General features: G+C 36.5%; 1 protein-coding gene across 5 annotated transcripts; it reads left to right on the top strand.

Moving 5' to 3' along the window:
* The first annotated feature begins 953 nt into the window (after window positions 1-953).
* Window positions 954-22,121, top strand: LOC119598637 (condensin-2 complex subunit G2-like). Of its 5 annotated transcripts, none has more exons than XM_037948374.1 (25): window positions 966-1,127; window positions 3,421-3,513; window positions 3,704-3,922; window positions 5,249-5,363; window positions 5,840-6,000; window positions 6,141-6,437; window positions 6,658-6,840; window positions 6,952-7,125; window positions 8,188-8,319; window positions 9,040-9,191; window positions 9,311-9,434; window positions 9,574-9,754; window positions 10,084-10,194; window positions 11,532-11,588; window positions 11,939-12,144; window positions 12,431-12,547; window positions 14,202-14,330; window positions 17,111-17,284; window positions 17,539-17,777; window positions 17,929-18,122; window positions 18,301-18,485; window positions 19,441-19,563; window positions 19,717-19,857; window positions 21,273-21,457; window positions 21,786-22,121. In XM_037948374.1, exons 2-25 carry the CDS (start codon window positions 3,439-3,441, stop codon window positions 21,847-21,849), a joined length of 3,738 nt encoding a protein of 1,245 aa, XP_037804302.1. In that variant the 5' UTR covers window positions 966-1,127; window positions 3,421-3,438; the 3' UTR covers window positions 21,850-22,121. The 5 variants fall into 5 exon arrangements, with proteins under 5 accessions (XP_037804483.1, XP_037804302.1, XP_037804390.1 ...); XM_037948462.1 differs by having other exon boundaries at window positions 984-1,121; XM_037948541.1 differs by lacking the exon at window positions 966-1,127 and adding an exon at window positions 1,950-2,102.
* The last annotated feature ends 468 nt before the right edge of the window (window positions 22,122-22,589 follow it).

Here is a 22,589-nt window from a genome sequence, read left to right as displayed (position 1 = left end):
CTCTCTCTATCTATCTATATCTATCTATCTATCTATCTATCTATCTCTCCCTCCCTCCCCGCGTCGTTCCTCTTCTCTCCCTTCGTTCCTCATGTTCCCGCCATTGTCCCTATTCTTTTTTCTCCCCTCTCCCCCCTCTCCCTTCCTCTCCATACGAACAGGTCATTGGGTCTGAGTCGCAATTTACCAAATAAAGATATAATTAACTCGTATATTCCACCTGACTCTGGTTTGCATTTCATTTGATGAAAAAGGACATTATCAATTTTACATAACCGCATATGGAGTGATATCATTTGAACTAGATACAAAATAAAATAGTTTTCCATTATGTTCTGAATGTTACTATAGTATTTATTTATTTATTTATTTATTTATTTTTGCTTTAAAACTGCTAAAATTTGCAAAGAAATCGTCATGCAGTTTTATTTCCAGTTATTTGTACACGATTGGTACATTTAGAATTACTAAGCGATAATAGAATTGAAAACGCAGTGTGGAAATTATGAAACATAAAGATAGTTTTTTTTAAATACAAAACATCCTATGAAAAGATAAATGATATCCCACTTTGGATAAAAGTATCATTGTAAAATATATTTCATAAAACTATTTTATTGTAAATATATATATAAAAAAATAATAGATATTTTTTTCCCTTGTAAAATGTATTCCCCAAAATTGTTTTATTGCAGATATATATAATTTATATATGATATATAATACATTCTTCCAAATAGTTTTACTGCAAATATATGCAATTTTCAACAGACTGTTTAAAAGACTGCGCGACATACTATACACGATTTATAATACATTTCCCCAAATAGTTTTACTGCAGATACATACAGTTTAATGACATTTATAATTTATGATCTATCCCCCCAAATAGTTTTATAACCGATAGATATAATTTTCAACAGACTTTTTAAAAGACTGCGTGAGACGTACTTGTCCCGCCGATTATTACCCGGCGGAGTACAGGAACACAACACTTTTGAAAATCTCGATCCGCGAAAGGCTGCTCGAGCGTCGGAATTTTCTGTTTTCGTCCGATTTTTCTTGATTCCTGAGCTGATGGTGGTTGGTGGGAGAGCTACGCACTTGCTGCACACTCGGTGGTAAAGGTTAGAAGGCATGGCATGTGTTAGGGCGTGAGAAAGAGGGGAGAGATGGGAGAGCAAGAAGTTGGAAGTGACGAGAGAGAAAGAGTCAATTGCAGGGAAATGTTTTATATTTTCTTTGTATTTTTTTTTATTTCTTCTTTCCGTTTTCAGTTGTTTGATAGATTAGATCTCATCTAAAATGAATAAATTAATAAATAGCCATCGTATGAATTAACTGCGAACAAAGGGTTTGTGAATGCTTTCGGTTATTTCCTTCATCTCTTTAAATTCAAATTTAATTAGATTTTGAATTTGCGCTTCTAGTTCGCATCTGGCTTTGTTGTGGCTCTATTAATTTCTTAAGGTCTTGTACAATTATCTCGTATTAGTGATATGGAGGTCATCAATTAAGTGGTCGGGATCATAAGTTTTAAAAAAGTGATATAATATTTGTCTGTTATATAAATCTTTGCTGTGAATGTAATATTGGATTTATGATATGCAGGTTGTTTTAATTTGAATTGTTTTTGTAGGTAGGAAGGGAGTTTTGAGCCGGATCCTATGTGCATGTTGGTAAGCAGTAATGAGCCTGATTTGTGACAGTAGTTGATTAGAATCGGCAGAAGCGATGCCTTGGATTCTGTGCTCTGACAAATGCCATGTGGTGCTGGGGTGGGGGTCCTGCGGCATTTCCCGGTTGGTAAGTTTTTTGGTTCACGAGGCGATATTTGCGGATTTCCAGAAGGGCTTCTCATTTGATTCGGGAAAGTAATGGGGACTTGTGCTTGTATTCAGAGACACTTCAAACACCTTTGATGGAGAGCTTCTTGTATTTCTGGAATAGATGGAGTTTCAGCCATCGGCCAATCACCTTCGAGCTGTCTCGCACCACGGCTAATCTGAGCCAGTCTGCGCTCGGCCGGCTCCACGGTGGTGGTCCAGAACTGTGGACGTCCACCCAAAAGTGTGTCCGAATTCTCTGAATATGATAAGCAGGTGTGTCCATAGTTTCACTTTTTGCAGACTATTTATTGGAGGCAAAATAAATAATCTAGGCCATGTTGGTATGCTGTTGAGTTGGTTGTTCCTTTGGGTCATGTTCTGCAGCCGGTGTTGCACTTCACTTCAGTAGAGTTTAACTTAAATAATGAATATGAAAAGAAAGCATTGAAATGAACAAGACATATGTGGAGTGTATATACATCCTGAATTTGGGTCTGGAAATGTTATGTGACTACAGTTGAAATTAGATATCAAACAGCTGATTCTTGCACCATTCATGCTAGGATTTTGTCACACCATACACGTATGACCAGTCGCTTGAGTGAATGCATTTGTCTTCCTCTCTATGCTCTTGACAATAGCATGAATGTTTTTTCTTTTTCTTTGTCTTCATCTTCTATCTCCTCAGTGATTACAGTTAGGGTCAAATGAGTGAACAACTGTTTAGTTCACACAACGGGCATGGATACTTTTGAACCTGGATAAAGAAACATATCTTTCTTTCTTATTTTATATCTTTGTCTCTCTCTCTCTCTCTCTCTCTCTCTCTCTCTCTCTCTCTCTTCTCTCTCTCTCCTCTCTCTCTCTCTCTTCTCTCTCTCTCTCTTTCTCTTTTCTCTTTTCCTCTCTCTCTTCTCTTTTCCTCTCTCTCTTCTCTTTTCTCTCCTCTTCTCTCTCTCTCTCTTCTTCTCTTCCTCTCTTCTCCTCTCTTCCTCTCTCTTCTCTCTCCTCTCCCTCTCTCTCCTCTCCTCTCTCTCTCTCCCTCTCTCTCTCTCTTCTCTCTCTCTCTCTCTCTCTCTCTCTCTCTCTCTCTCTCTCTCTCTCTCTCTCTCTCTCTCTCTCTCTCTCTCTCTCTCTCTCTCTCTTTGTGTCCAGTGAATTTAGTAAAATTGTTTTTTCCATCTTTCGTAATTGTGCTGACTTGAAAAAAGTAGATATTGAGTAAAATTTATATTTAATTCCTTTAGTGATATCTCATTAAAGCTATTATTTTACAAGTATATGTAATTGTAGAAATACTCAGTGGTATATTAATTGTATAAATAACTTTCAAATTAATAGAAATACACTAAATGAATGTTATGTACATTTTTTTGTAGAATTTATCTTGTATATGGACTATACATGAATTTATGACAGAAAAAGAAATAGGATGAGCAATATAGTGTGTGTGTATGTATATGTCCTGGGAAGTTCAAGTGTTCTGTGTAAAAAATATATAGCTGTTATAATCCGGAATGGTTCTTGTATTTCAGGGAATTAAGTTGCAGTATAAATTTTTTATGTATATTATATACATCTTTTAAATCAGGTTGATTAAGCACTAACCATGGCGAAGCAAGAATTACTGACAGCATTGGAGGAAAACAACACTGCAGATTTCATTAGCCTCCTTCAAAGACATGTAAGTTGCTTTGCTTTAACCTAATATTTTAAGTTGATTATATCTAATGTAAGTTCCATGTGTTTTACTGATCATTTTCTCTTTTTTCTTTTCTTTATTTCCATCCTTTCACTCTGTTCCTTCCCTTTTTTCTTTGTTGCTACCTGAACACTTGATATAGTACTTATAAGGAAGAATTCTTTTCATTCAGGGTAAGAAACGCAGTAATGTGGATCTCCAAGAAGTCCTTTCTGAGTTCAGTCGAACCCAACATGAATTTCTGTGGTCATGCCTCTATGCCTGGACCAATGAGCAGCTCACAAGAATGGTGGTGATTGAGACTCCAGCAGAGGTGGCTGGAGAAGTTGCTGACACACACAGTTTAGACAGTGAACAAACTGTTCCCATGGATGCAGAGGAAGCTGTGCAGGTAATATATATTTATAGATGTGACAGTATAGTACTTAGGCCAAAATTTTGATTGTGAAAATCTGGTACTTCATTTACACCCACACTGGCTATTGTAATAATATATATGTATGATGAAGGGTTCAAAATTAACACTAGGTTGCAATCCTATTGAAAGTAAATATGGTAAGCCAGCATATGGTGCTGTCAGTACTTGATATTTACTTGCTGTCCATGTAACAATTTTGAATTGCCTTGCAGTGTCCTTGAATCTGTAATATTGCAGTGTCTTGTGGAAGTGCCATAGTCATGAAGAGAAATCTGCCACAGCATAACCATTATGATTATACAGTTTTGGATGTCATAAGAATTTTGAAATTTTGCACTTTCATGGATTTATTTCTTCTTCTTCTTCTTCAGATGATTAGATTTAAATGTTAAATTTTGTTTAAAAAGTAAATGAAAAATTCAATAGTTTTGAGATAAAGTTGGTAATACTGTAATCAGTCCATTGAAGACATTGCCTCCTGACAGGCATTAGAGTCAGCTGCAAGGCACTTCAGATGGGTTCTGTTTCAGAGTAAAGTAGTGGCACACAATATATCTCAGCATTTCTTACTCTGTCATTTATGCACTGTACTAGAGCCAAGTTTTGTTAGGCATTTTTTAGCAATTTACCATACATTAGCTAACTGACAGGCTTTATCATTATTATAGTAAACAGGAATAGCAATATATACTTTAGGCCAGGAGGTCAGCATCTGGCTGTGTTACTCTTCCTTAAATCCATCATCCTTAAAGAACAAGTGGGTGCCCTTGGCTGCTGGCTTTCTTGCTGGTGCTGGTATTGAAGAGTAAGGCAGTTTTAATGATTATAATGATGATTGTTATTTTTAGTCACTGTGCTGAACTAGTGCCTTCAGAGTGATAAAAGAAACACACCACATCATTTTCTCCCTTAAGCAATGGTTACAGTGCTTGATTAATTTTTTGTCAAATCAAGGATGTCTCATGTTATTTTATCTTTTAAGAAGTAGTAGCTTGACTTAATGTATTATTATTGTTGTTGTTATTATTATTATTATTTTTTTTCTATTTTTTTTTTTTTTCTGTCAGTTTCTTGTAAAATCTTGGTCTTCCAAAAGAATACCTTTTATTTGTATCCTTATCTGACAAGTAACCTGTAAATATCATTTTGTGGGTCAATGTGTAATAGAGTTTTATGTACAGTTGATTTTTTTGTACACTGTACAAATGGCTTATCACACACACTTACATTTATGCATGCATACGTATACATACATAATATGTCACATTATTAAGATATAATTTTCTTGTAACTTTACAGAAGGAACCATACAATGAAAAATTAATGGCAGCTATCTTGGATTTAGCCTATATATACATCAGTTCCCTTGAGGGTCAGGAAAACTTCATACCTGATAAATTATTAGAGGTAGTAGGTAAGCAAAGTTGAGGTATTAATGTACAATATATATTTTTTCTTTTCTATTTTTTCTTTTTTTTTCTTTTTTCTTTTTTACTATTATATATATATATATAGATAAATAGATAGATAGATAAATAGATAAATGTATTTATTTATTTAATTATAAATTTATTTATTATTACTCTCTCTCTCTCTCTCTCTCTCTCTCTCTCTCTCTCTCTCTCTCTCTCTCTCTCTCTCTCTCTCTCTCTCTCTCTCTCTCTCTCTCTCTCTCTCTCTCCCTCCCTCTCTCTCTCCCTCCCTCCCTCCCTCCCTCTCTCTCCTTGCCCCCCCTCCCTCCTTCCCTCTCTCTCCCCCCCTTCTCTTCTTCTTTATTTATTTAATTATAGATTTATTTATTATTATTCTCTCTCTCTCCCTCCCTCCCTCCCTCCCTCCCTCTCTTTGAGTCACAGCTGTTAATTTACTAATTCACTCTTCCTCCTCAAGTACTCCTTCATGGGATGGTAATGGTGTTTGAGGGTGCTGTGCAAAACGGCATTGTAGCCCTATGTGAGATGTGGTGGAAGCAGCAGCTGGATGAGCGAGAGCATGTAATAATCAACATCTTGCCAATTATGTTGGATGCAGCATCAGGCAAGAATGGTCGGGTGAGAATCCTTGGTTGCATCTGCACTATGTATTTGAAGTTCTTAAATATGCTTAGTTCCATTTATTGACTTGGTATATGTGATTTTTGTGATTATGAGGTATATATTTGTTTTTTCATTATTTTATCTTTCTTTTTCAGAGGAAAGAAGTGCAGAGTTTGTGGGCTTTGCGTGATGCTCTGCAGCTGATCCCACTTTCTGACCCAGAATGTCATTTGCTGGTAGAGAAACTGATTGCTTGCAGTACAAATACTCTTTTTATCACTTGTGAAGAGGGAATCAAATGGCTATCAGAATTATTTTCAAGAGAATCCTTGATAATTCCCATGCACCGTGGCATAAAGACTGTACTTCCAAGTTGCACACGAGCACAGAGCTCAAAATATGCAGAAGTGTATTTCAGAAGTTGGAAGAATAGCCAGGGTACAGTAAAGCAGGTAGGAGACTAATCACTCTCTTTCTCTTTCTCTCTCTCTTTTCGTGTATGCAACATATTTGATGAAAATAGACATTATTTCCAAACTTTATTCTGCATTGTTCTTCTCAGATAGTATAGGCAGATGTAATATTATAGCCAGGTTTTGCTGCCCAATGTCAAAGGTTTTATTTTTCTAATTATTTCAGTATACCCATATGATGCATGCTTTTCTGTTTTAGATGTTAGAGGAAGAGTGTATCCAAGATCTGATGTATGCTGCAGTACACGTTGATCCAATGGCAGGTCGACTGTCAGCCAACCTCCATCACTTTCTTCACCACTTCCATCGTCATAAGAAACATCATACTGTTGCTACAATGGTCTATACGCTTTATGACCCTTTCATGTGGCGGTCCCTCAAGGTAAGTGAGATGCTTTAAGAACAGTGATCATGGTTCGTTTAAGTGAGGTAGACAGAGTTTGCAGGAATAGCTTAAGATGATTTGCTAACCCCTTTCCACATTTCATGACAGGCTGCCAATGGATTCGTGCGTATGAATGCTACAGGACTTCTCTGCGATGCATTCCCTCTGTTGGATAACACCATGTCTCAAGAGGAGAGGGAAGGGCTGTTAGAGAAACAGTATCATACCATGATCACTTTGCTTGTTGACCCTTGTCATCTTGTGAGAATTACAGCTATTAAAGTAAGTGGGAGAGACTATTTTTAACCCTTTACCACCGGGTGGCATGTACATACATGCCATGGCATGCCTGAACATGTACATCCCAAGTGGCATGTACATATGTGCCATGGTGTGCCAGTCCCTTTTTCCAAGGGCATGTGTGGTCATACTGTGCACACTATGGTGCTGACACAATCCCCCGGCAGTGGGGCCCAGGCCACTATAAATACAGCCTGGGATAGAGGTCTTTTGCATCAGGAAACCACCCGATGGCATTGGGTTAAGTTTTTATCTTTTGTTTATTTTATCTTCATTTGCTTGCATATATGTACATAATTGTGCATGAAAACAGGTAAATGTGCATCTCTTTATGAATATGTGAATGGTTATCAATTATCTGTGTTTGATTTTAACAGTTGGAGCCAGTGATGTCCACTTCAGCTTTATGTGAATTTTCTCTCTCTCTCTCTCTCTCTCTCTCTCTCTCTCTCTCTCTCTCTCTCTCTCTCTCCTCACTCTCCTCACTCACTCACTCACTCACTCACTCACTCACTCACTCACTCACTCACTCTCTCACTCTCACTCTCCTCTCTCTCTCTCTCTCTCTCTCCTCCCTCTCTCCCTCTCTCTCTCCTCCCTCTCTCTCCTTCCCTCTCCCTCTCTTCTCTCTCTCTCTCTCTCCCCTCTCTCTCTCTCTCTCTCTCTCTCTCTCTCTCTCTCCCTTCTCCCTCTGTCCTTCTCCCCCCCCCCCTCTCTCTCGTCATGCACCTTTGTACTTCTCTGTAAAATTGTTTGTTGTCCACTGGTCCCATTCCCCTTCCCTCTCTCTTTTTCTCTTTCTCATGCTATTAGTATCAGTCTTGTTACTGTTATTGAAATAATTTTTATAGCATTATTAAAACAGTAATAGCAGTTGAAAACCATAAAGGAAAATGAAAATCTAGTAATAGACTCCTTGGTGACTAACCTCTTGTGGAGCCATCTGTGAAAGCAAAATTAATAAAATGAAATTACAGTGGACAATGGATTAAAGGAAATTACATTTAGTAAACAACTTGGATTAATTTCTTTATCTTTTTATAGGGTGTCACCAAGATATTAGCCAGCTACTGGCTCATGATCCCATCAAACATCATAAAGACAGTGTTCCAGAAGCTTCTGTCAGATTTACTCTATGATGCCTCATCAGCAGAAGTCAGAACACAAGTGCTTAAGGCAAGTACAACTGTCAGTTTTCTTTTATGATTTCCTATTACCATAAAAAACAGACGATTTTTTGGGTGTCCTCTGCTCGCACATGGCTCAAAATTTGGCCATCAGTCATGGCATGTATTCCTGGCCACACAAACGCTTGTGTAAGGTGTCAAGATTCCGTGCTTCAAAATGTTACTGTCTCCTTTTTCTGCCCAAGTGTGAAAGAGTGTCCTGAGCATGGAATAGTGTCCTCCCTGGAGCTGGTTTATGGATGGTACATTCCCATCACCCTGGTCTTCAGCCAATTTTTTCTTACAGCAAATTCCCACCACCCTAGCACTCGGTAGATTTTTCTATGATGGAGTATTCAACTAAATTCTTTTGTGATATGATGGTCAAATCACCTGGATCCAATAGGTTCATTTTTAATAGACCCTTTCATAAGTCATTGTCAGTGTAGTTTATTTGTTTTGTGAGTGATAGATACCAAACTGCATAAATATTGTTTAGAGCATACTTCTAGAATTATTGTTTAGAATTAAAGAGAAGGTTCTTTCTTATTCTCTTGCTTTTTTTTATATATTTTTAAATTTCTAAATGACCACTCTATCTAAGACAGTCAAGAGAGTGAGAGTATAATACTCATAGAACATTAATTCTGTTTTTATTTAAGAGATTATATATATTTTTAAAATTAATTAATTAATTAATTGTGTATTTATTTATCTTTTCCTTTCACAGGGTATCATACTTATGTTAGATTCTAATGATGCTGTACCATTTTTGAAAGAAGTCTTACCTCGTATTGGAGATGCCTTTGATGATATCAATGGAAATGTTCGTTCTACCTTTGTGAAGATATTGTTGAAGGTTAAATCACTGAAGATAATCAGGTGATGAAAATGGGACATTTTATGTATAGCTTTGATGATACAAGGAAAAATTATGATATTGTGAGGTAATGGTAGTAAGGAAATAAATATGTATTATAATAATGATCATATAAACCTAGGTATTGGGACATAGTGCCAATGAACCACATCCTGCATCGCCTGGAGGAAGATACACCTGTTATGTGCAAGCTCATTACTCAGTTATTGTTGAATACCTTCCATCCCATTCAAAGAGAAGACCAGGTTTGTATCTGTATTTCATTTGTTGAATATACATTTAGTTTAGGTGTAAAAGAATTTAAATTTTAAAAATGCCATTCTGACTCTTCACCATGAAAATAGTCATAACTTATGAAAACATTAAATGCTATACCTTTCTAAGGAACTCTTGCACCGAACCTTGGCCCTACTTGAAGAAAATCGAGCTGCAGCACGTAGATTTTACCAGTATACAAGCCGCAAGCTGGATCTGCAGAGCAATGTACACTTCATGCTCCTGATACTGCGATGTCTCCGAAATCACTTACTAAACCAACAAGCTCAAGTAGGGCAGCAAGAATCAGGTCAGTTAGATGGATATATGCTATGCTTAGATAACGTTTTGCTTGAGACCAGTTTGAATTGATTACTAATGAATGAAATGCTATGCTGGAGGAATGTGTATTTGATGTATCAGTACAAAAGGTTTATGGTTGGAAATATACATTGTGTTATATTCTTCTCTGGAATTAGATGTAGAATATGAGGAATGAAAAGTGTGTTTGTTTTTTTGTTTGTTTGTAAGGAAATCCAAGATTTTATCACCTGCATAGAACTGATAAGAACAAGGAAAGATATCCTGAGTCACACTTTAATTATAGCATTGAATTTGAATATCTTACTTTTATTTTAGATCATGAAAATAGTAACACCAGTCTTGAAGAAAGAACAAATCCCAGTGTAGGAAGTCAAAAGAACTTGAAGCTAGGGTTAGGAGTGGCGCCTGATAACAAAGAAAATAGAGGTAAGGATCTTCCTTGTGGCTATTTGCATTGTAAAGGCATGAAAGTAGAATTTGCCCATTTAGCATGGCATTGCTGTTAATGCTTTTTAGTCTGTGCCTATACATTTGAGAGGACTGCTTAACTCTTGGTTGCAAAGTTAGAAGAAACTGGTGATAGGTGTATCCAGGAGGGGACATCACAGCTTGGCACATTTTTGTATTGTACAAGCCCTTTAGCTCAAGTAGGATAGAGACTGTTTAGGTGTGAACTTGTTGTTTTTTTGCTAGTAGATAACCTTTTTATATATTCAAAGCCATATACATTTCATTCCTTTTCATAATAGATTACTGGAATGATTATCTGAATCCCTTTATTCCTTTATCATCCTGTTCCTTTGCTGCCTTTTATCCTAAACAACGTTTTATAATATTCAGATTGGTGAACAACGTAAAAATGATAATTTCTTTCCCCCCTATTGTAATGGCCTTTTCTCTGTTGGGTAATATGGTTTGTAAGCAAAGTAATGGTTCTCTTTGTTGTGTGGAAATTTGTAGTAGAAGTAGAATTAGTTAGGATATAATTGTCCTATATTTACAGTATATACAGCTCTAATTTCATAATTTTTAAACATGAATCATTCCTCCAGATTAATTAATTTTGGTTACTCTCTAAACCATCAATTGCATGCTCATAAAAGCATTTTGCATGTGATAAGCTGAAAATGAAATCCAAAATTTTTTGTATGAATTCAGGGTAAGACATTGAGAGCTGCTTATATGTCTATTTTTTATATATTGTTTTTTCTCAGTTCAAAAAGAAAAGAAAAAAAAATCATGTTTCTACAACAATAGTATACAGAATGTATAAAAAAAAGAGAATAGTGCTTATATGTGGTTTGCTTGATTCATTCTTAAATCATGATGTCATTTCAAAAATCCCATACAGCTGTTTGTATGAGACAACCCATACAGGAATCTGGAATGATCAAGTGTTAAATATGTTTATTTTCTGGGGCAATATATAGGGCAATTGTTATTGTTATTACTTATTTTACTCTTTATTTATTTTTTATTATTATTATTTTTTTAGTATGCATAAGATTATAGAAGTTTCATTTAAATAATATTGAATGTGATGATACTAGATTTTAGCAGGAATAAAAAGAAATGTAAAGCTATTCCCTTTTCATATCCATTGGAAACAGTCCTGATATTGTGAGCATAGAATAGCTGAAGATGTATCTTGGTTTTGCCGTGCGCAAGGAAGCCTTGGGTAACAGTTGCTTAGGCTGTTAAGTAGTACGTTGCTAAGTAAGGTTGTGGATAACAAGGTGTATACTAACATCGGTGTGTTCCAGTTCCAAGCCAGAGGAAAGCAGTTTCTGCAGCTGCCAAGGAAAGTGACGAGAGGAAAGGTGAGATTAGGGTAGCGTCCCTTGATTTACATTGGATTTGGTTTTCGTGGTAAAGGAATTTATGTTATATACATTGTATATGTATAGATATTTTTCTATATATTTTCTTGCTTCTTTCCTCCTTTCTTTTGTTTTCAAAAATAATTTATATTTCAGGAATTATTTTCACTTTCTTCTCTCCTTGTTGCTTATACTTTTCTATGCCATTGCAAACAAGTCCCATGCTGCACTTGCATTTGTAGAATTTGGATGACTTATGAATTAGTGTGCATTTGTTGTATGATGCACGTTGTCATTGCATTCATTCCCAATATCACCAGAGATCAAAGAACTTTGTAATGCCTCAACAGATGTGAGCGATGATGAGCAGAATGCTGATGATGATAGTGCTTCTCCACTCGACAACCCTGCAGTTATAGGTGGCCTCTTTGATACCATTGTCATTATTTGGACAACCAATGCACACAGATTAGCACAGCCAGAAAATGAGAAGTACATTGAAGCCATACGAACTAGGGTGTCCAAGAGTATGCCTCTTTTCTTCAAAGCCTTCAAGGTAAGAGATTTTGTATAATGGTTACATTAAATGAAGTAAGCTTTGAATAGACTTAAGATTTTTAAAATGGCAGTGAATGTTTGTGTGTGATGTTTTTCAAAGTTAATTGCTTCTCCATACATTTTGATTGTGAAATATGCAGTATATTTGAAAAAGTTCAGTGCACTTTGAAAGCAGATATGATGATTGTGATTTAATTCCGGAAAATTTCTTTTGGAATGATGATGTTTGTGTATGTCTATACACATTCTATAGTAAAAATTTGTATTAACTTTTCATTGTCCAGGAAAATGATGAGGTATCCCAGACCCTTCTGTATCTGTCTAGCTTCCTTCCCAAAGCCTTAGTGCCTACCATTGTCAGCCACTGCATGTCACGACTAAGAGGACTGCAGCAAGACCAGGTGAGTTGTGTATGTTGTGGCATGCACTCTCTCTTTCTCTTTCCCTTTTCTTTTCTTACTCTTTCTCATACATCCCTATGCTCTTCTACCATTCAGATGGTTTTCTTTTTTGTTCTTCATATGATTATTATTATTTATATCTCTAACCTCTAATGATACAGCTAATTTGTAGTGTTTCTTTTTTCTCATTTAGCTGTTGTCATCATTAAGAAACAATTATCAGGAATTTTTGCTGTAGTAATTTTTTCATCTGTCCCATGTCCTTTTTTCAGCCCGAGGTCAGTTTTTCCTTTTGTTATGTTAACCAATTGCCGACGGGTGGCATGTACGCACATGCCATGGCATGGCGGGACCATCTGCCGGGGGCATGTACGGACATGCCATGGTGTATCTATGAACATGCCATGAGTTTTTTACAATCATGGCAAAAGATTATTTTTCTGCCACTGAAAGTGTGATTAAGTCGGTTTTAACACTTTCTCATTTTTACCATGCAACAACAACAACAACAACAATAATAATAATAATAATAATAAAAAAAAAAGAAAAACAAAAACAACGAACCAACAATTTCAACTCCATGATGCCACACACTGCCTATTTTATTCGGACTATAGACCGAATAATGATCAACTATGGAGTCTATATAACAACAAAAGTATCGTTCAGTCTCGATTTATCAGGAAGTATGGCAAGTAGAGACTTTAGAAAATAATGAAAACTGAAAATACAACATATCTTCGTAGTATTACGAAGAAACGGCATGGGATGCTGGTATTTGGCATGAGTGGTCGCACATGATCGGGCGACGATATAAGCCCCCGGCAGCGAGTCCCGGGCCTCTATGAATACTACCCATCAGAAATGGGTTAATAATACAATATACACAGAGATCACAGATCAGTTATCATGCATATCTTACATTATGCACCTTCTAACCTTTCAAGGCCCTAAGGGTGTAGTTGCTCCACCACCTCCATCTCCTCATCCCTCCTAGGAAGACCCTTTTCCTGTGGATTCATGATGTGGCCTAAATAGCGGTCTCTTACCTCATCCTCACAGGAAAATCCACCATCTCATACCTAACTGTCTCTTAGCTCATGCCAACTTTATAAGCTAGTTACTTCCCTCTACTAATTCCATGAAGCTGTAGCTATGACTCTGCTTGCTTTCTTGACTCCTCTTTTGTTGTCCAATATTAGTTGCTTTATCATCTCAAGTAGCCCAGACTCTCTTATGTCACTTGGTTACACTCTTTGCATAAAATTGAGTTTGCTCCCACTCTCCCTCATCATCCAAAAGGCCTTCCTCTTGCTTAAATGTTTTTTTCTCTATAACCATCTTCTTGGTCTTTTCATGCCAACTTTGTCTGCTTCTCTTCATGCTGCTCATACATCTGTTTAACACACCTACCATGGTTACTACTGTCACCATCAAATCATTATCCTCCTATAATCACCTTCTCTACACTCTTTTGTAAACAACAGTGGGCCATTCCTATATCCTCAATATCTGATCAAATGCCTACACATATGTAGTAAAGATTTCTTTCTTCTGTCTAGCATTTGCCACATGATGAAAATATATGTATATAGGCTATGTATGTGTGATGCACACAGGATGATAATTCCACATGTTCTTTTCTCTATTTTAGGACAAGGAAGAATCTTATGTCACGTATGTAAATGCTCTGTGTAACTGGAATCGTGTAGATGACATCTTGGAACTGGCAACAGAATGGCTGAATGAAGGTTTTAGTGCTGGTGTTACTACAAGTAGTAAGGTGAGTCCTTGACACAAAATCTCACTTTTTCTTTAGGGAGAGCACTGTGCTCAAGTCCCTTCATTAACATTCTGTTTAGCCTGTAAGTCTCAACAAAGATGGTTGCTCTGTAGCTATGTATTATTGAAGATAAGGTCAAATGGGAAAAAAATGCCTTCACTATAATGTGAAATTTCTCTTTTTTATTTATTTATTTATTTTTCGTCACCTGATCATCCCATAACACCCATTATCATGCTAGCTCCCATGGATTATCCTTAGACTACAAGGGCAAACCCTTGTGGATGAACAAGGTTATCATGTGATAATGCTTTTTTACTAGCTCATATATCAGCATTGAAGCTTAATAAAAGGGATGACATGTCATTTCTCCTCACTGCAATAACTTTTCCTTGAGGCAAGGTCATGATCCCTTTGCGCTAGCCTAACCAGATCCAGCTTTGTCACCATGTCCTAGTGACTAGTATCTTATGCGACATCAGGCCTGCACATATAATTCATGCATAAACTGGTTGCTTCTCTCCAACCATTTAAGCATATTGAGTAGCACTTAAAGTGTTGGCATTATGTTTTTTTTATCTTTTGATTAATCTTTATATTGTAATATTTTTTTTTTTATTATTATTTTTTTCTTCTTTTCTTTACTTTTTTTCTTTTCTTTTCTTTTCTTTGATATATTGAAAGCTCCATAAGTGCAAAATTACTAACAAGTCGGTTACTAGGCCTGCTTCACTTCACCTATTAACCATTTGTTGGTTACACACTTTGCATAAAATTGAGCTTCCTCCCACTCTCCCTCATCCACAAGGCCATCCCCTTTTTTCTTCTTTTTTTCTTTCTTTCAGTCTAGCTTTCTTCCCAAAGCCTTAGTGCCTACCACATATTGATATTTTTAGAAATATTTTGTTTTATTAGTTAAAGTCATTATTATAAATAAAATTGTAATTCTGCCTCTAATTCTTCCCATGTCCAAAGTAGTCCACTTGCTAGTTATTGCTTACAGTGTTTTGGTTTAATAGATGTTCACTGCTTTAGGCCTCAAAGAATTCCTTTGCATTTTCTGCACTCCCAAGAGCTCAGCTTTTTGCTGAAGCTTAATACCACTTTTCTAACCCAACTCTTCAGATTCCTAAATATCTTGCCTGTGAACCAACAGCAGTAGTGGTGGCTCTCATTCTCAGCTTCCAAATGTTCTTTAACTTTCCCTTTTGGTACTTACTGCAGCTTTCCACTTTTTCATCTCATTCCTCTTTTCTATTTCTTCCAATTATTTAGCATATTCTTTCTTTTGCTTCCATGCTTATTTTGCAGGTATTTCATTAATGTAGTTATCACCTTTGTTATTATTAACCCCTTGGATCCATGTGCTTTGCAGCTCGTGTGCAGACCAAAATCTGGACTTTAGGCTAACTACGGCAGCAACTCCCCAGGGTGTGTTGCTAGTATGCCTGGCCAATACTAATACTTGCACATTATTGAGCCTCCTTGTCTTCACTATTAGCAACTTTTTTTGCAGACACATTTTTGCTATATTGTCATTTTACAAGATATATATTTATAATTTGTTAACCTGTATCATGCTGACAAGAGACTTTTTCATTAAGCTGAATACATATAAAAAAGTAATAGATTCTTTTCATAGTTTATAGTAATAAAGAACCTGCAATTTTGCTGTTTTGTGATTTTCTGTAGTCTACATTTGTCATTTGTTATGCTTTATCATGCTGGTAATATACTGTTTTTGTTGAAAAGACTCCATGTTATATATCCTATGCTATATCAAAACAGTAACAGAATGTTTTAGGTTGCTTTTCATATATCCAAGTAGTTTACATTCTTTTCAATACCAGAAGCATCATGCTAATGAATGATAAAGAAAAATTTTTCTCATACATATATATTTATTTTATGCAGATCATGCATACTTTTCTTCTGTGTGGTATACTTGAAAACAATTGTATTGGCATAGGGCCACTTTATAATACCCATATATTGTGTGGACATGGTGTCCTCCCTGGAGATGGACCTCTTCCAGGCTTGGCTCATGGATGGTACTTTCCATTCTTGTTGAGTGGAGGAAGTCCTGCAAGAGCTCGTGAACGAGCTTTTGTGCACTAAGAAGGAATTGTCAGCTACCATCTCAATCACTTTGTAAATGACTTAGTAGTCCATTTGATAGACTTGCAAGAGGTTGGGTATGACTTAGCCAGCTAGTCACAAATATTCACCCCCAATCATCCCAATATTGTATTCAACAACCACTTGAGGCTTCACTCTCTGTTGACCATGTTAGTCTGAGATCTTGCCATCTTGCTATCAACAACATTGCGGCAGGCCTATTATCATACCGTTCAAGACACAACATGCCGGTCTTTTTGCTGCAACAGTCCACATATGACATTGAAAAGCTTGTCTGTCTGTCTTCCCCTCCATTTCTTGTCTTTATCTTTATCTTCCCCTCATAAAAAATCCATTTCCTATGCTTGGATGTTCGTGTCACCCTCCCCTCGGCCAGTTTTTTCATAATAGGAAGTTTCCATCCCCCACCCCTCAGCCAAGTTAATTCATATTGTGATGGTAACATCACCTGCCCCTCAACCCAGTTATTGTCATGACATGATGGCCATGTCATAAGGATCCAAGGGGTTAATGTATTGTGAAGTGATTGAGTTGTGTTCATATATTTTTAGTGATATGTTCTTGAAAGGACTGATAAACTGAATTTTAAGTAAGAGGGAAACAATGAAGAAAAAATATTAGGCTTCTATAATTGCCAACAGGAACGCAGAAAAAGCCGCAAAGGTGTGCGATTCCAAGAGGCACTTACACCGCAACCTCTGTTGGCTCTACGTCTTGTGGGTCATATCCTACAGCATCCATTAAATAAACTTGCTGCCCTTGGGAGAAACAGACATCTTTTAGTACAAATGTCAGAGAACATGGCTGAAGTGAAGGTATAGTGACTGCAATAGAAGACTTTTTTTCTGTAGGTTTTAATTTTTTGTTTAAACTTGTACTTACAATTGCTACTAGTTTATTATTAATAATAATTTGTATGTTCTTATTAATTTAGTTTTATTTAGTGAAAAATGTTTGCCTATGATAAATATCTGCAATTTATGGTGTAGAGAGATCTTGGAATGTACATACCAAGTATAACCCTTAACCACATATATATATCTAATGACAAAATGAACTATTTTTTCAGGGTCTATTAGGTGATCGTTTGAACCAAACAGAAGAGCTCTCAGCGCTTTGCTCTGACAGATTCCTATGTGAGTGTTGGGCTCAGTACTTGAGTTTGGTTGCTGTTCTTCATAACCCACCTCGGATATCAGAAGAAGCTTGTGAGAAGAAGAGGGGAGCAAGATGTGATAAAGAGATTCCAGTGGATGATGTATATGATGGTACTGCCACTGTGGTTACCTGCATAGATTGGTGCAGAAGGTTTGTTATTTAGATTATTGGGTGTATTAGGTAGCTCACTTTTTCTCCCCAATCTTTTATGTAATCATTAGTTTTAAGAATTGCTGCTTTGAAATATCATGTATATTAATCAATTTTTTTGAACTTTTTTTCCTATAATTAACTCTTTCAGAGTCTTGATACCAACATTGGGGGAGGAGCAGAGTGGCAAGAGAAAAATAAGAGCAGGAGAAGATGCTCCAGTGCTTGCTGTAAGTGCCTTGAGTGACCTTGTTACTTGCATCACCAATTTACTCACTGTGGGAGCTGGAGGTCCTTCCTTTGCTTATAAAGCCTGTGGATTTGCTGAAGAACTTTTGAAAACTGGTAAGATCTGTCTGTTCCTAAGTCTGAGAGAGAGAAAGTGTTTGCAAAATTATCTTTAGTTTGCATTACAAAATACAAAATCTCTTTATGTACAGCAGTAAAAACTTGATTATATCCTAATAATAAAAAGTGAATCAATATATTGTATGTGTATATTTTGATAATATTTTCCTTGCAGATGCCTCAGACAAGTTTTGGCAGAAAAGTCTGGTCTTGGCACAAGAAGCATATGAGTTCCTTGAAGTGTATGGGACCCCTGGTGATGACCTTGAAGAGTTTGGAGGGGTCAGTCCAGAGCAGTTGACAAATACTTGTTTGTCTTCAATATCAGATTTCTGCAAACAACAAGAAAAATTGCCTCAGGTATGAGTTAGCATGAAATGAATGGCATCTTCCCTTACCTAATGCTCTTGTATAGGTTTGTGGGTTATAACAGCAATCCTCTTTTTCATTAAAGAATTTAAGGGTTTATGATATGTAAGCAGTATATGGTGAGAGTCATATAATAAAAGGATTAGCAGATGTAGATATCCAGTATTTAGGAGGATAAATGTAGAAATATATGCAATATATACACATACAGTATACTTTATGCTTTTTATGTTGACATTGGGATGACATTGTTTATTTGAGAGTATAGATTATTTTGTTATGCAGTATAGTGAGGGAATTTAAGTACTGATGATTGGTTCAGTGCACAACCATTCTATTTCAAAGTCTCAGAATTATTTAATATGCTGAGGCTGGAGTCCATAACATAAATGCAAGAAGCCAGTGATTGCTGAATCATTCCATTAGTGGAAGAACAGAGGCATCCATAAGGTGAATGGAATGAAACAATGATTAGGAAATATGACATATTAGAACAGAGGTATAATTTATGATGCTGTAGCATATACTCACCTAGCTAAAGAATATCAAATTATGATTATCTTTCCCTACCCCAGCCTCCTGACACTTATCATTTTTGTAGTGGTCTTGCAACTACCAAAGTTAAAAAGTAGAATGAAGTTTAGAGTCATTATCACACCATACCCAAAGCAAGGATGATTAAAACCACTTTTTTAACTGCATTACATTAAAAATTATTTGTGCCACAACCAAGGGTGAGAGGGTAGGGTAATTTTGGGTTTCAAATGGATGCACCCTGATGTGTTATTTCATACTGCACTGTGGGAGGTTCTGTTGTGATTGGGTTAAGATATATATTCTCATTATTCCTGACTATGAGAAGAAAAAAGTACATATTTTTTCTTATTCCTGGTAGGGAATGCCAGCATTTTAACTGGCATGGGGATTAATTATATATGTTTCACAGGATGGAGACCTTGTAAACATACTGGCCCTGGTATTGACGTCTTTTGGTGATTCTTCCAATTCGTGTGTGATGAAATACCTGGTATCATCTGTGATAGATCATCTCAGCTGGCATATTGATAAGGTGAGTGTGACTCCTGTGTCTGGAAATAGAACTTTGTAGAAATTACCTCACTTGCTGATCTTCCTTAAACAATTATACAGGCTTGCCAGTAGGCTTAGTTACGTGTATATTATAAATTGTCTTTTTATAATATTTTGCCATTTGTTTACCCAGGTGAAAGGTGTGGACACAGATGTGAACTCAGTTAAAGAAGTTGGTGGATTTGTTGCCTTAACAGTTGGAGTGTGTCAAAGCCGTGCAAAACTTTCAGCAGCCTTTATGACTTCCTTTATGAAGCTGAACTCATCTGTACAAGTAAGTTTTTCTTTTTATGTGAGTTGTTGATATCAGAATGAGAAGTGCACTTTTACTGATGGGTTTGATGATTTAGAGTTGAGTAGCTGTCATGTCAGTTTGTAAAAATGCCTATTTCTGCCTTAGATATGTGTTTATTTCCATGTAGCCTATACAATATATATGATGATTTATTGGGTCAGGCCTCACACAATAACAAATCTCAAATAATCCCAAACACTTTTAATTTTATGATCTGCTTATCCCATTGCCATCCTTTACAGTGCTATATTTTCTGCTTCCATCCCCTCCCCCAAGGTCTATATTTGTCTCTTATAATGCTCTGTCAGTATGGCAGTAAACTGTTTATGTTAACCAGACTCCTTATTATCTCTCTAGGTAGTCTACAACTCTGTGCAATAGCAGTAAAAATTCTGTTATTTGTCATTTTTAAAATATTTTTTCATTCTTCAATTCCTGCTTGTCAGGGCATTCAGGACTAGGATAGTAGTAGATAGGATGCTTCTACTGCATGATGGGTGGTTTATCTCCTTTGAGGAGGAGGTGTTGGTGTGAGTGCCACTATGATGGCTGGGTGCCACAGGTGAAGTGAAGAATCCCCCGTCTGCTGAATTTTCCCCAGTGCATAATTAGATTTAAAACTGTCAGAAATTCAGCTAGAACAGACAAAAGGAACAATAATTATGCCAAGGCAAAGAAGTAAGACATTTTTGTTATTTATTTTTTAACATTTTAAATTTACCCTATGGGAGAGGAGGGGATAAGCACGCGCGCGCCCACACACACACACACACACACACACACACACACACACACACACACACACACACACACACACACACACACACACACACACAACACACACACACACACACCACACACACACTCACACACACACTCACACCACACTCACCACACACTCACACACACACTCACACACTCACTCACCCACCACTCACCACCTCCCCACTCCTCACTCTCTCACTCCTCCACAACCATCACACCACACTCCACACTCTCTCTCACATCACACTCCTCCTCACTCTCTCATCTCCATCTCTCTCTCTCTCTCTCTCTCTCTCTCTCTCTCTCTCTCCTCTCTCTCCCCTCTCTCTCTCTCTCTCTCACCACACACCACCACACACACACACACACACACACACACACACACCACACACACACACACACACACACACTCTCCTCTCTCTCTCTCTCCTCTCTCTCTCTCTCTCATCTCTCTCTCCTCTTCTCTCTCTCATCCACATCACTCTCTCCTCACACACACCACATCTCTCTCTCTCATCTCACTCACTCATCTCCTCTCCTCACTCCTCCTCTCCTCTCCTCTCTCTCTCTCTCTCTCTCTCTCTCTCTCTCTGTTCTTCCTACTCTGAATGCACCTTTTTTCTCTGCAGGATATAACGTCACTTCTGGCCAGTGCATATTTGCTCAAGATCTTGATAAGAGACAGTGGCAAGATCTCCCCATCTAGTCTCAAGCAAGCAGTGGCTGGTCTTGATTCTGTGATGTCTAGAATTGTTTTCCCTACTTGCCTTGAGGAAGAAAATGGTGATAAAAAGCCAACCTTTGGATTGTATGAGTGAGTTGCAGTTATTTATTGATAAAGTGTTTTATTTTGTCTAGTCTGTGTCAGTTTGACTATTTTTATCCTTACAGTGTATATTTGAGTGGTCAAGTCAGTAGCAGTTTCAGATTTACCATTTAGATACATTTTCTATCTCCTCTCTTTCCTTTATTTTTATTTTATTTTATTTTTTAAGTAAATTTTTTTGTGCATTAATGGCTCTGCACAATTTTTACTATAATTTAATGCCTTATTCCATAGTATTACAATAAAAAATATTATTATTATTATTATTATTATTATTATTATTACTATTATCACTATTATCATTTTCTTGTTTCAGGAGATATACAGCAGCTTCAAGGGACATAATCCAAGATATGAAGGATATGCTTGGAGTAATATAGAGTAATATAATCAAAATAGGCAAATTTAGGAAACTTGTTTTATAACAAATATTGTGTATTTGTATTGGCACTACAAAAGCTCATGTTTTGTAATCTTTGACGTAGATAAACTAGGTCTTATCTTTTTTGCCTTTGATCAAATAAATTTATCTATTTTCATTATCATCCAAATGTCATATTTCTTAATTCTAAGATTACATTGTATAGATATCTTTTCAAAATGCAATTTCATTTTTTATACCATTGTTTACATATTAAAGACATAAACAGTACACATTTCTTTTTCATTTCCAAGAGACACAGGTGTAAGTAATAAAATGTAATGAGAACAGTTGCAGAAAGTGTATTGCCTATTTCATTTCTTAAGGTAAACTTTATAAACCTAATACTGCCTGGAATGGCATGTACATACATGCCATACCTGTACTGAGTGTAACTCATTAATTATATTTTTATATAGATGGTTCCACAAATGCTTAGTCACCGAGTTAAGCACTTGTCTAAACTATCTCACCTATTGACCCTTTCCCTTGATTATAGGAGATATTTTATGATTTCAATGCTGTTATTCTTATTATTGACAGTAGCTTTAGAAAGAAAGAAAAATCAGAGGAAAAATAGGTTAACTCCGTGGTTAACTCTGTTTAGATACATTTCACATAATACAACGATGTGAAATGTATAGATACATTTCACATAATACTATGTGAACATCACATTTTCCCAATGGCATTAGGTTA

Source organism: Penaeus monodon, chromosome 1, assembly GCF_015228065.2.
Source record: "Penaeus monodon isolate SGIC_2016 chromosome 1, NSTDA_Pmon_1, whole genome shotgun sequence".
Taxonomy (NCBI): domain Eukaryota; kingdom Metazoa; phylum Arthropoda; class Malacostraca; order Decapoda; family Penaeidae; genus Penaeus; species Penaeus monodon.
This window is presented reverse-complemented; position numbering and strand designations above follow the sequence as displayed.

Bases quoted from the DNA above. Each gene is read 5' to 3' on its own strand.
- LOC119598637 (XM_037948374.1), top strand. From the start codon at position 3,439: ATGGCGAAGCAAGAATTACTGACAGCATTGGAGGAAAACAACACTGCA. The intron at 5,364-5,839 runs GTAAGCAAAGTT...TTCCTCCTCAAG, and splicing joins TAAATTATTAGAGGTAGTAG to TACTCCTTCATGGGATGGTA. The intron at 6,841-6,951 runs GTAAGTGAGATG...ATTTCATGACAG, and splicing joins TCATGTGGCGGTCCCTCAAG to GCTGCCAATGGATTCGTGCG.